This window comes from Mesoplodon bidens (assembly GCF_964165515.1).
Source record: "Mesoplodon bidens genome assembly, chromosome: 5".
Lineage (NCBI taxonomy): Eukaryota > Metazoa > Chordata > Mammalia > Artiodactyla > Ziphiidae > Mesoplodon > Mesoplodon bidens.
Genome location: NC_138161.1, coordinates 67,797,740 through 67,812,386, shown reverse-complemented (window position 1 = coordinate 67,812,386; position 14,647 = coordinate 67,797,740). Strand labels below are relative to the sequence as shown.

General features: G+C 34.1%; 1 protein-coding gene across 6 annotated transcripts in view; it reads right to left on the bottom strand.

Moving 5' to 3' along the window:
• The window catches only part of STXBP5L (syntaxin binding protein 5L), a 380,840-nt gene that overhangs the window by 132,508 nt on the left and 233,685 nt on the right, over nt 1-14,647 (bottom strand). For all 6 annotated transcript variants that reach the window (XM_081235109.1, XM_081235110.1, XM_081235106.1 and 3 more), the window contains exons 15-18: nt 12,304-12,344; nt 8,390-8,607; nt 6,074-6,246; nt 3,042-3,167 (exon numbers count right to left, since the gene is read on the bottom strand). In XM_081235109.1, the coding sequence (XP_081091235.1) occupies nt 3,042-3,167; nt 6,074-6,246; nt 8,390-8,607; nt 12,304-12,344 (558 nt within the window). The remainder of the gene's footprint in view (nt 1-3,041; nt 3,168-6,073; nt 6,247-8,389; nt 8,608-12,303; nt 12,345-14,647) is intronic.

Below are 14,647 nucleotides of genomic sequence, written 5' to 3'. Positions count from 1 at the left end.
TGAGAAGGATAGGTGTAAGTTCTTTGTAATTTTGTAAGAATTCCCCACTGAAGCCATCCAGTCCTTGACTTCTGCTGCAGGGAGGTTGTTTTGTTTGTTTGTTTTTGTTTTTTTAAATTACAGATTCTACTTCACTTCTAGTGATCAGTCTGTTCAGATTATCTGTTTCTTCTTGATTCAGTTTTGGCAGGCAGTTGTATCTACAGCCAAAGGGGCTTGTCTCCTCTGTGCAGGGCCCCAGGACTGTGACTTCCAGTCTGTGGCTTGACCTACTCACTCCCCAGGGTAAGGGTCCACGGGTGCAGACCTTCTCATCTTTTCAGATCCCTACTCAGGGTGGAAGTCCCAACCCTATGACTTTTTTCCATCCTACCCAGTTACATGGAAATCTTTCTTGCAGCTTTAGTTGTATAGGAATTCTTCTGACAGTTTCCAGTTCCATGAGACTTGTTCCACATGTAGGTGAATTTTTGAGTTGTTTGTGGGGGGAGGTGAGTTCCACATCCTCCTACTCTGCCATCTTGATCCAATCCCTTTTCAACTTTTGACATCAGGTTATGTTGGCCTCATAAAATGAGAGGAATATGAGTTTTTTTTCCACAATTCTCAGAAAGAGGAATAAGTTCTCAGAAAGAAAATAAGTACTGTTGTTACTTATTTCCTAAAACTTTGGTGGAATTTACATGGATAGCCAATTGAACTGGAGTTTTTGGCAGTTGAGGGTATCTATGAGGCAGGCGTCCAAGCTTTCTCATACAAGTGTAGGTTCTTCAGAGGCTTTGTAATGACTGTCACCCCGACAGTAACTTTATAAGGGAAACATGCTCTCTAACTGACTTACTTATTCCAACAACCTTCAACTCCTGAACCTGGCAATACACCTTCATAGCTCTTAATTTTGGCATTACCTTGTCTTTGTAGGTCAGTCTCTAAGTAGGGAACCCTGAAAATGGCTTGAGCTCAGCCAACTTCCATAGTAACTACCCGGGTTAAAAGATAAGCATATATTCTTGCCATATCAAACAATGGGATTATCAGCTGTCCCACACTCCCTTCCTTTCCTCCCCTCATCCATGGACTGTTCCTGCCAGCTTTCCTACCAAAGAATTTTTCAGCCAAGAAGCAAGTCCCCAATATCATATTCACATACATCTTCTACCCCCCACCCCAAATCTAGGAACACAGTTTTTTTTCAGGTATTCACCCTTTCAGCTGGCTTCAAGGAGTTCTCTTGGAGCTCATGAGACTTAGCTTAAGGGCAGACTGGGAAGTATAGAAATAGAGCCAAATATATATTTTTTAATGTATTATTTGATAAAAGATGATTCCAAATTTAGAGGGGAAAGATGAAATATCCAGGAAGTGGTATTGGCATAACTCTTAGTCATCAGGTAAGAAATAAAGTTTAATCCCTATTTCATACCTCACACCTAAATAAACTCCAGATAAAGACTTAAATATAATTAAAGAAACAATGATATAAGACAATATTCTTCATTATTTTGAAGTGAAAAAGGCTTTTCCAAGTATGACACAAAATCCAGAGCCATAAAAGAAAAAAATAGAATTTAAAAATTAAATTAAAAATTTTAAGGGCTTCTCTGGTGGCGCAGTGGTTGAGAGTCCGCCTGACGACGCAGGGGACACGGGTTCATGCCCCGGTCTGGGAATATCCCACATGCCGCGGAGCGGCTGGGCCCGTGAGCCATGGCCGCTGAGCCTGCGTGTCCGGAGCCTGTGCTCCGCAGCGGGAGAGGCCACAGCAGTGAGAGGCCCGCGTACGGCAAAAAAAAAAAAAAAAAAAAAAAAAAAAAAAAAAAAATTTAAAATTTTTGCATGGAAAAAACCATCCTAAACAAAGTCATAAAAGAAACAGAAGAAAGGAAAATATCTGTAGGTTACATCATAGAGAAAGCTAACTTACTTACTGTGTAAACATTTTTCACAAATCTAAATGACAAAGACAACAACTCTGCCAAAAAGTGGACAAAGAATAGAAACGGAAATGTCACAGTAGAGAAAAAGATGTCCAATTTCACTTAAGATACAAGGAAAGTGTTAATATTATAATAATATACTTCCTTTTACTTAAAATGACAGGGATTAAAAGTTTGGTTATATACTATTGTTAGAAAGGTTGTAGGGAATCAGGTATTCTCAAACATTGCCGGTGGGAGTAGAATTTGGTACAACTTCTATGCAGGGCAACAACCTAGGAATAAGGATTAATTAGAACTAAATTAGCTTTTAAAGGGAATACAATCCAGCTTTCAAAGATAGGATGTCTGACTGGATTATGTTGTTCTGCACTTTCTACTGACTCTTAGTTTAGCCTGTCAGAGGAAATGAAAAATACTTTTTGGAGAATGATAACATCATTTAGAACCTCAAATTATCTCTATAATGTTCATATATATATGGGAGTATATAATGTTCATATAATGTTGAATTAAAAAAAACAAAATGGAAACAAAATCAAAAAACAAACGTAGGTTACATGAAGTCAATATAATGTGACCAAAAACCAAGACAAATGCTAAGCTAGAAACCAGTTATGGAGTTATCAAACACATATTTAAAGTAACTAAGAAGATAACAGAAAGCTTTAAAAAGAGCCAAATGGAAGGTCTAGAACTAAAAGATAACTGAAATTGAACTCCATGAGTCAATCTACCATTAGATTAGACAGCATTGAAGAATTAGTGAACTTTTAAAGGCAAGTCAGAAGAAAGTATCCAAAATGAAACACAAGGAGGGAAAGGATAGAAAAGACAAAGCAAACAAACATGTATGGGTGTATTATCCTAACAACCTCATTAAAAGTGGGGATACTATTAAAGTTTGACATCAAGAAAGAACACAGAATCACAGTTTATATTTAAATTATTATTTTTCTTAGTACCATTTTCAATCTAATAAAAATCCAGGTAAGAGCTTCTTTCCATTTTTAGGATTTCATTTAAGTATTTTAAAAGAAACATTTAAATATATCAAACATATCAGATAAATAATACAAATTAGAAGACTGTTTAGCTACTTACATTCCATATGCTGAGCTTACAGCAAGGCTAGTAATCTGTTGTGGAGGTTCACCATCCACCCAGACCAACTGAATAACAAGTTCCGCTTGATACCCTGGAGGCATCCGCACTGGTCGTGTCTTAACACTAGAAAACAGAGAAAAAGTAATTGCATCATATACAGTTCAAATACATATGTTCATGCTTATTTTCAGAATTTATAACAAATCTTCCTATAGAAATATACAACAACAGGCATTGAGGACATTATGCAGGTAGGCAGTATCTTCTCTAGCTTTCTCAAAATAAACCAAGACACTTGTGATTTCTTAGCCTTTCCTTTAAGTAGCTTTTCAGTCAGATCCACAACTTCACCTGGCTTTCATCAGTTCCTTTTTCTCTTGTCATAGTAGTATTTTTAATTATTTTTATTATTTATTTTTCTTACATAATATTTGTTACATATATGTAAGTTATAATGCATAACAATAAAAACTATGACCACTAATCTACCACCTGACTTAAGAGTTCAACATATTCAAAACCTGAATTCCTGCTTTCTCTATAAATTTGCTCCACTTGCAGCCTTCTCTATTCCAGCTGATAGCAGCTCTTATCCTTCTAGTTATTGAGTTAAAAAACCTTAAAGTAATCCTTGACTAATATTCTTATACCTTACATCTCATATCTCACATCCAACCAATTATCAAATGTATTGGTGCTACCTTCAAAATATATGCAGAAGCTGACCACTTTTTATAATACTTTAGTACTGCTACCATCCTAGTTACAGTTGACAAATAAAAATATGGGATATCCATTTAAATCTGAATTTCAAATAAACAATAAATAATGGGTTTATTTTGTTTATTTGTTTGTTTTTACTGTATTTCCCATGCAATATTTGGGATACTGATACTAAAAATGTTCATTGTTTCTCTGAAATTCAAATTAGTGTATCCTCTTCTGTTTTGTTTGGTTCTGTTTGGCTAAATCTGCCAGACCTTCACATTATCTCTAGGTAGGTGCAATAGCCTCCTTATTGGTCTTCCATCTTTTACCTTTCCCTTCCATCCCAAATCTACCCTCACCATAGTGATCAAAGTGACCAGTTTAAAATTTAAGTCTGATCATATCACTTCTGTATGTAAAACTCTATAATCATCCTTGTTTAATTAGGAATAAAAGTCAAGGTCCTTACAATGGCCTATAATTTGCCCTCTATTACCCATCTGACTTCATCTCCTACTACCCTGTCCTCTACCACCCCCACCATCCTTTCTTTTTCTAGCTACACTGACCTCCTTATATGCCAGGCACTTTAAGACCTTTGCTCTAGCTGTTCCTGCTGCCTGGAATACTCTTCCACCAGACATTCTTCAGGTAACTCCCTCATCTACATTTGGTTTAAGTCTCATACTCCTAATGAGGCCTATATGACCTCATACAAAGTCAAAAGAAAATCAGATAATTGCACAAACATGTGTATATTGATAAGAATGGTAATATTGCTAAAAATGAAGAGCTGGCAGTGTTGAAAGGCTTATTTATTAGCTTACGTATATGGATATCTAAATCCAGCAAAGGAAAGTCATTTAGCGATGGATGCCAACATATAATTTAGTAAAGCATAGATTATATGCAACTCAAGGACCACTTGTAATATACTGTAACTTAAAGAAAAATATACTTCTGCTGCTTGGTCCTTTGGAGCTTATAAACATTTAGGATTATACTGAATCCCTTTGGTTCTCTTGATAATCCTTAAGATTGTCACTACTACTTTAAAAGTCTGCATTAAATGCTACAACACATGGTATTGTTTACTTCATCTCCACTGCCAGATTTCTGCTGATTTGACTAGTTTTTCTCTTTTATCCCTATCTTTTATATTTTTTAAATTTTATAGAAGAATACTCAGGTCATTGCAGGACCCACTTTAGTGATGGGTCTTCTTAGCTAATAAATCAATCTACAGTGCTTTCTTAAGCTTTGTTTAATTTTTTGTTCTCTTTCTGTCTTTCATTTTAATATAAATCAATTAAGTGAAGCAAAGTGATACGAAGGAAAAATTACATGTGTAAAATTATAACATTATGAAAGTTTTACATTTGCTAAAGTTTAATGATTCTGTTTCCCCTTCATAGATTTTCCTCTCAGTAATGCCTACTTATAATTCCTTTTTTAATTTCACAAGAAAAATTTGGGGTGCAGGGCAGAAGCAATGATTACAAAAGTATAGCAACTGCTAATTGTATGGTAAGCTTTTCTCCTGAAACCTCATCTTTAAATTTTCCATAAGCGTTTTTATAAGAAATGAGGAAACTAGTTATCCACAGTTCCTTGAGTAGCAGACTCAGATAGTTTCATATGAGGCTCAGAGAAATTCCTTGCTTAGGCTCAATTCTCCAACCAGCTAATACTAGAAACATTTGGTTTGACGATGTAGAAGCAGTAACTGGTAACTTAAGGAAACTGCATTCTTTTGTACCCTATTACCAGAAAGCATAAAAACAAGATAAACATTACTATAGGCTTGATTAACTTTAAGTTTTATTTGAGCATGACACTAAACTTTGTTTAGATATACTGAGACAACGTAGTTTATTACAAAATAGTATCAGTGGAAAAAAGAGAAAGAAATATTATGCAATATCCTAGTAACCATGAGAGAAAGTATTTTTTCTGACATAGTATTCTTGTAGTAAACTTGGTTTTCTTTTTGATTCCAAGAAGGCTTATCAGTTGAGAAGTACCAGGCAAGTGGCAAGTTTCTGCTCTGCCCAACGTTTTCCCATTCTATCAAAGCTATGTTTTCTTTAGGGTCAGTCAGGGAAGGAAATATATTAATTAGTAATGAAGAATGGAAATATTGTGCCCTCTTCATAGATATTCCAAAAAAAAAAAAAAGAAGACAAAGGTACCGCTTGGTGGACTGTAGACCACTTGACAACAACTTAATTAAAGAGAAGGATGATTTTTATTTGGTACAATTTCAAAGAGTTATACAATTAACATGTAAAATTTGTTTAAAATTTGGTAGCAACTCTTACTTGAGGCATGGGATACTATCCTTCGTTACTCCTTCACTAGCCACAGTGTTAGTGCTCCCAGAAAGACTCCTTGAAGAAGGAAGCTGGGATGAGAGATCAGGAAATGGAGGACTTGTTTCTGGTTCCGGGGTAATAATATCTTCAATATCATACTGAAGTCGTACCTCTAATGACTTAAAAAAAGAAAAATCAAGTTTTGATTTAACCTAGATTTTCATAACAATCACATTAAAATATCTGGTACTCTTTCAGTAATTATTCATTATTTTTTTCAGATTAATTAGTTCAATTCATAGTAAAGTTGAGATACCCCAAACTGAATTAAATAATAAATTATATAGAATATTCAATGGCATTCGCAAAAAAATGTAAATTTTTAAAAAAAATTTATTTATTCATTCATTTATTTATTTATTTATGGCTGTGTTGGGTCTTTGTTGCTGTGCATGGGCTTTCTCTAGTTGTGGTGATCAAGGGCTACTCTTCGTTGTGGTGTGCGGGCTTCTCAGTGCGGTGGCTTCTCTTGTTGCAGAGCACGGGCTCTAGGCACGCGGGCTTCAGCAGTTGTGTGGCACACGGGCTCAGTAGCTGTGGCACATGGGCTTAGTTGCTCTGCGGCATGTGGGATCTTCCTGGACCAGGCTTTGAACCCATGTCCCCTGCATTGGCAGGCGGATTCTTAAACACTGTGCCACCAGGGAAGTCCCTAAAATGTTTTTTAATTCCTCAGAATTATAAGAAAATACCTACCAGTGGAGATTAATTTTCTGCATAATAAATATTCCTTAAGATAAAGTATAAATTACAATTCCATAAATGATAAAATAAAAGGAGAAATTGGTCATGGTTATTCCAATGAAAGAAACTAAATTGGATGTGTGTGTGTAAAAACAAACACACACACAACACACAAATTGTTATTTGTACAAAGCTTCTGAGCTTTAAAAAACCTTCATTCAATCTTGACTTTGAATTACTTCAGTATAAATTTTCCAAAATAAATTCCATATTTTTTTTTGTTTCATTAGTTTAGCTCTTATATAATTTCATTACCTTGGTCAGAACTGCTTCATGAAAAACATATGATAATTTATACTGGAATAAAAGGTGATCCAAACCCTTTTTTTTTAAAGCTGAAAATGTTTTAAAATTACTTTATGACTGCATTCAATGCTTAAATAAAATCAATTTTATAACATAAACATTCACTTTTCAATGTAAAAATAAGCATTTTTGAGATTGAAAACAATTGCTTACAAAAAGTGTAATTATGGAGTAGTGAATATAGCAATATTATCAAAATGATGTCATAATTATCTTAAAACTTAAAACGTCTGGTGACAATAACAATTACCAATTATTGAGTGCTTACTAAGACACTCTACTAATGACTTTATATAATCATCACAAGAACTCTATGAAAGTGGCATTACAATTTCTAGTTTATGATTATTTTCTATTTTTCTATTTTATTTACACAGGAAGTTATATGAGTGATGAAGTTGAGACTTACCCAGACTGTACTACTGACTAATGGGCCTTGTGACTTATTCACAATCACATAGGTATTCATTGGTAAAGCCAGAATTAAAAGCTAGGCTCATCTGACTCCAAAGCCTGGGTTTTAACTAATATATACTTTAAGGGCAATGTTTAGTTTTAGCCATTGAAGTAAAAACAGTTATACATAGGCCTTTAATAGATAATCTTTATTTTCTGATAAAATGGTAAAATGAACTGGGTAGAGAAGACCCATTATCTATAGGTGCCTTAATTTAGATTTAATTTATCCCATGAGAGCATCATTATTTTTAATAATTAAATTATTTCATCAGTTTAAAAATTAAGATTACATAAGGCAGCCCCATAATTATTTCCACCCTACAAATATGTTGCTATTTAAAAAATCATTCAAAGTAATCTTATTGTAGTTGAGAAATAATCATTTATGGCAATTAGTTGGCAAAAAGATAAATTTAAAAAAATTTTAATAAAGATATAGGACAAAGCTTGCATTAATTTGCCATTTATATATAAAATAAATCAGTAACTATCTATATAAAACCTATAGGCATAATCTATCCTATTTAATAATACTAAGTTTTGATAGAGAACTGTTTTTGTCATTTTAAGCCAAACTGTTTTTTAATATGTTATACTAAGTAACAAGAACAATTAAAAATTCTATGAATTGGATTACTGGCCACATACTGTACTCTTGGTGGCTTAAAACCATACCAAGCACTAGTCAAGATCTATGATAACTGTTTTCTTTTAATAACTCTAAGTGTGAAAGTTAAATTTTAAATGACTTACCGCTATTTCTGTTGTAATTTCATGTCTGCTGAATTTATAAATTATGACATATGCAGAGACTCCTGAGACACAGAATATTCTGCTCTCTGGACACCAGTAGATCATCTGAATGGCATATGGATCTTCCTCTACAATTTCACATGTTTGTTTTCCTTCTCCTACCTTCTGTTTTTCAAACACTTTTGAAGTTTTTAGCTTGTACAGCATCTGCAATGTTACTGTAAGACATTGAATCATAGTTATCTTCTAATTTGAACTTAATTCTTAGATGTTGTCGAAGCCTTTTAAATATACGTATTAAATCACAAAAGTAAAACCCAACTGAACAAAATAAACTACATTTTAACAAGGAATCATTCAATGTCATGCTCTCATATCAGTACCATTTAGCTGGAGGAAGACTACAGGGAAAAAAATAAACATTTATTGAACATATACTATATACCAAAGAACATGTAGGACCTTTGTATGCATTGTCTCATGAGTTCCTCAGAAAAGCCCTGTGAAGTGAGTATTTTTATCCTTGTTTATTGACAAAAATACTTGGGCTCAGAAACTTTTAAATGAAACTACTGAGCCTACTTCTCTCTTAAGGGAGACCCCTCAATACTATTACACAATTTTTTCCTTTGATTGTTAGATGAGAGGTTGATGCTATTCTTCAAGGGTTTATTCCTCTCAACAAATTTTTAGACACTCCTTCAGATGAGAAACATTTGTAATTTATCAGTACCAGTTAGCAATATTGGGAGTCCGATGATCTGGATTATTTTAGAAAGAATCTTTTCTGAGTGGCTCTGTGTTAGGAAATGGTCAGTTGTAATTTCTAAAAAGTCTGGTTTTGTGAATTGTTTTGGGGAATATTTATTTGGGGGAATATTATTTCCATTTTAGAACCTGATAACTCTGCTATATAAAAGCTCTGATTCTACAAAGGATCCTTGAGAAACATTCGAAAACTCTAGGAGTTCCTGCCAAAAGTGTATAATCTGAACCTAATCATGAGAAACATTAGTCAAACACAAATTGAAAGAGATTCTACAAAATAACTGGCCTGAACTCCTAAAAATGTCAATTTCAAACACTCAGCAACCATTCCCAGACTAAAGAAAACTCAACAGATATGATAACTAAATCCAACAAATAATCCTAGATTTTCTTTTATTATGAGAGATATTATTGGAACAACTGGCTAAAACTGAGTCAGATGTGGAAGTTAGATAATAGTATTGTATGAATATTAAGCTCCTGATTTTGATAACTATAATTTGATTATATAAAAGAATGACCTTGTTTGTAGGAAGTATACACTGAAGTATTTAGGGGGGCATGTACTGTTAGAGGAGCATGATGTTTGCAACTTACTCTCAAATGATTTAAAAAAGCTATATATATATGTATATATTTATGTGTGTGTGTTTGTGTGTGAAAATGGAGGGAAGAGAGGAAGACTAAAAGGGTGGGGGAGGACAGGAGGGAGGGGGAGGGAGGAAGCGGGGAGGGAAGGGGAGAGAGAGAGAGAGGGAGCAAGTGAGTGCTAGATTGAGAGCATGCATTCGGGTAGGAGGGCGGGTGAAGGGAACACATGCATACATTGACATTTGGGGAATCTGGCTGAAGGCTATACAACACTTCATAGTATGTTTTTATGATTTTTCTGTAAGCCTGATGTGACATGGAAATATTAAAGAATATTGCAGACATAATTATTTAACTTTGAGTTAATCAACAGAGATTTTCCTTAGTAGGCCTGACAGAATCAGGTGAGCCCCTTAAAAGAGGGATCAGGGCCTTCCCTGAAGTTAGAGAGACACTCCCTTGCTGGCCTTGAAGAAACAAATCACGAGTTTTAAAGCTGCAAGAAAATGAATTCTGCCAACAACCACAAAAGCTTGGAACAGAACTCTGAGCTGCAGGTGAAACTGCAGTCCTAGCCAAAACCTCAACTGCAGTCTCTGAGACCCTGAGCAAAGAACTCAGCTAACCTGAACCAGATTCATGACACACAGAAACTGTGAGACAGTATATGGGTTTTGTTTTAAACTGCTAAATTGTGGTAATTTAATACTCAGCAACTGAAGATGAATACAGTTGACCCTTGAACAGTGTGGGTTTGAAATGCATGGGTCCACTTATTCTCAGATAATTTTCAGTAGTAAATACTACAGTACTACACAATCTGAGGTTGATAGAATCTTCAGATGCTGAACTACAGATACAGAGAAATAGTGTATAGTGAGAGCCAACTATAAATTATGCCCCAACTATAAGTTATGCTCAGATTGTGTAGAGGGTTGGCACAGTCAATCTGACTCCCATGTTGTTCAAAGTCAACAGTACACAAATTAACATAAACTCAACTTTCAAATTTGGTATAACCTCATTTCCTGTACTGGACCTTATCCCACAAAATTGGCAAATTAAGTGATATTTCTCCAATGACATCCATCGATTTGGAGATATGCCCTTATAATTGATTACAGTAAAAATATTAAACATGCTGCAAACCTTTGCAACATATGTTCTGAATGTAATAAAATAATATTTTATTTAAAAATTAACTTCTTAAAATATTATCGTGCATGCTTAAGGGTGGTATGCACTTCAGTCATTAGAGTGTTACAGTGTCTTCTCACATTTTAGAAGCAAAGGAGTGACTCAGGTGGTGGGAAACGAGCAAAGATGTTTGCTCGTTGTAATTGTAACTATACAGTTAACTGTGTTCGTGGAACAAAGTCAGATTTACATGAAAAGGTTCATAAAAATAAAAAATCTGTTGTCCTTTGGAATTTCCCCCTGAACAACTGATCTTTATTGTGTGAGGTCAGAAAGGGCCCTCAGATTTCATGGCTTTAAATCTTTTAATCATTTTCTCTTGCTGATGCCTTGCTCCACTGCTAAAGGACTCTAGATTGCAGACGAAGATTATCACTAATGTTCAACCTTCTTCCCTCTGCTTTTCTGTTTATCAGTCTTTCTCAGTTCACTTCTATAGTTTCAGGGATCACTTCTATGCTGCTTCTTCATTAGTTACCATTCTTGACTGTTCTGCCTACCTGATAGACAGTTTTACTTGAATTTCCTGGTGTTCCAACAAAATCCAAACTTCCAGAACTCTTCTGTATCCTTATTTCCAAAGAGTTATCTCCATCTTGATGGTTACTCAGAAACTTGGAGACATTGCTCACTTCTTCTTCTCCTCCTAGTCCTGACTATCAAAATCTTAACTATCTCCCAAAACTCACATTAAATGTCACCCCATCAAAATACCCTTCCTGGATCTACCTGGTTCAAATAAATCTCCCATTTCCAATAAAAAACAGAATTTGGGTTGTACTACATTTAGAGTTCTTATCATATTGTTTGCCCTGTAAGTTTTCTGAAGGGTATGTATGGGTATAATCAAGTCTTAAATCTTTGCATGCCCTTCAACATTGAGCAGAGTACCTGTAGTCCTTAAATTATGTAATTCTCAAGATTTCAAAAGAAGTTTTACATTTATCAAATTATTTCTTTTGATTCTCACAGACTTGGTACACAAGTGGCAAAGAAAAGTGAAGACTAGTGGGATAAAAGCACTTTCTAAGAGTGAGGAGGTGAAGGAAATTCCTTGAAAAGAGTTAGTGTGACAAAGTTTGGTACTTTTTCCAATGTATATTACCTCATAAATATAATAGGTTGCTGATAAAGAGTGATTTCAGTTGTGTCTGTTTATATCACAGAAGAAAAGCACAGTAGAGTTAATACTTTAAACTGATTCAATAATATAGGAAATGCATTTTTGTAACACAGCTGTATGTGTATGCTAAATATGTATCAAAAATATTAACTGTCCAAACTAAAAAGTGGTGAATGGCTATGAGTAAATATTAACCAAGTGTTTCCTGTAATATAAGGAGAAACTTAAAACTTACTTGCAGAAGCATCCCAAAACTTTATCGATCCATCTGCATGACTAGATAAGAAATAAATTAGCATTAAGTATGGTAAATAAAAAATCATAATTGTTCTAAATGTATAAAAACTTGAATTACTATTAAAATTTGGTTTAAAAATACCATTTCAATGAAAACTAATGTATGCTAAACCATTTCTAAGCTTAAAACAATGGTTTATTTTTTAAATACCACACAAGAATCTAAATTTTGGAAAAAGACAATAATTACTTAGATTTATTGTAAGAATATTTTATATGTAATAACAATGAAAACTGATCTGTGAAGAATGAACAGTATAATTTTATATAAAATTGTTTACACTGAATAAAAAGAGACCTAAGTTAGATTACATTAAAATAATTTTGAAATGAATATCACAGCAAAATTAAAGTTGAGCATCAAAATATAAAAAGCAAATCCTTAAACTTATCTAGAGTTGTATCATTATTTGGTAATAGGTATAATGGTAATTCTATAAGAAATCGTCTACAAATAATCGTCATTTCCCCAATGACTAATGATGTTGAGCATCTTTTCATTAGCCATTTGTATATCTTTTTTTGAAAAAGTCTATACAAATCCTTTGCCCACTTAAAAAAATTGGTATATTTGTCTTTTTGTTTTTGAGCTGTAAGGGTTCTTTATATATCCTGAATACTAAACCCTTATCAGATATATGATTTTGAAGTTTCTTCCATTCACTGTTACCTTTTCACCTGATAGTGAAGACCATTTTATCTATTTTTTTCTTTGTTGCTTATGCTTTTTCCCCTTTTCTTCAGTACATTTATTAAATGCATAATTGCATGAAGCCTGAGCTGTGTATGGGCCGTTAAAGGGTTGAGTGCATAGCTAAAACTAGGAAAACTGCTGCCCCTTTCTCATGTTGGCAGACCAGCTACTGCTCATAGTTGGGCCAGTTCTATGGCCTGAAAGGAGTGGGTAAATATCTCACAGTAAGATTCTGCTGAACTGGAATGGAGCCAGGAGTGAGGGCACTTAGCCACCCTCCCAAGGAAGTGCTCTTATAGCCTATTCTTCCTGGTGTCCAAGCTCTTTTGCTCTGAAGAGAGATGGGTAGCTTACAGGCTCTCTTCTGGCTGGGATGAAGCAGGTAGATAATAGAAAAGAAAGCCACAGAGACTGGAGAAGGGAGACAGGAGTTGCTTTTTATTGACTTGGTCATGGGTTCCATAGTGGAGCCCCTTTGTGTTTAGGAGCATTTTTCTGCTTCCTTTTTTTTTCCCTGAAAATTCTCCTGCTGCCTGAGCTGCCATACTAGTAATCCAGCATCCATTTCCTATCATTTCTATGTTTTGGTGTAATATCTAAGAGCCACAGCCAAAATCATATTCAGGAAATATTATCCCTGTTTTCTTGAGTTTTATAGCCTTAGCTGTAAATTTACATCTTTGACCATATTTGAGTTAATTTTTGTATATGCCATGAGGTAAGGGTGCAACTTTATTCTTTAGCATGTGGATATTCAATTCTCCCAACACCATTTGTTGATGAGATTACTGTTTGCCCCATTAAATAGGCTTGGCACCATTGTAAAAAACCAATTAGTCATAGATGTATGGTTTTATTTCTGGACTCCCAATTCCATTCCATTAAATTATAAATCTAATCTTATGTCAGTACCACACTGTTTTGATTACTGTAGGTGTGTAGGAAATTTTACAATTGAGAAGTGTAAGTCCTTCAATTTTGGTCTATTTCAAGATGATTTTGACTATTTTGGGTCACTTGCCATTTCATATGAATTTTAGGATAAACTTTTTTCATTTCTGCAAAAAGATCATTGGGATTTTGATATGAATTTTAGTGAATCTGTATATCACTTTGAGATATTGCCATCTTAATAATATTGCCTTCTAATTCATAAACATGGAATGATTCCATTTATTTGTGTATTATTTAATTTTTTTCAGCAAAGTTTTATAGTTTCTAGTGCACAAGCCTTTCATCTCCTTGGTTAAATTTATTTATAAGTATTTTATTTTTTGATGTTATTGTAAATAAAATTGCTTTCTTAATTTTCTTTGCAGATTGTTCATTGTTAGTAAATAGAAACACATTAACATATATATAAGATTATGTCATCTGCAAATAGATATAATTTTACTTCTTCCTTTCCATTGTGGTGTCTTTTATTTAAAACTGCAACAACAGCAACACTCAGAAAACTAGGAGTAGAATAGAACTTCCTTAACCTGGTAAAGGGCATTTTTGCAAATGCCCTTTTATTTTTCTTGCAAATGCCCTTTTATTTTTCTTGCCCAACTCCTCTGGCTAGAATTTCTGGTTCAATATGAAA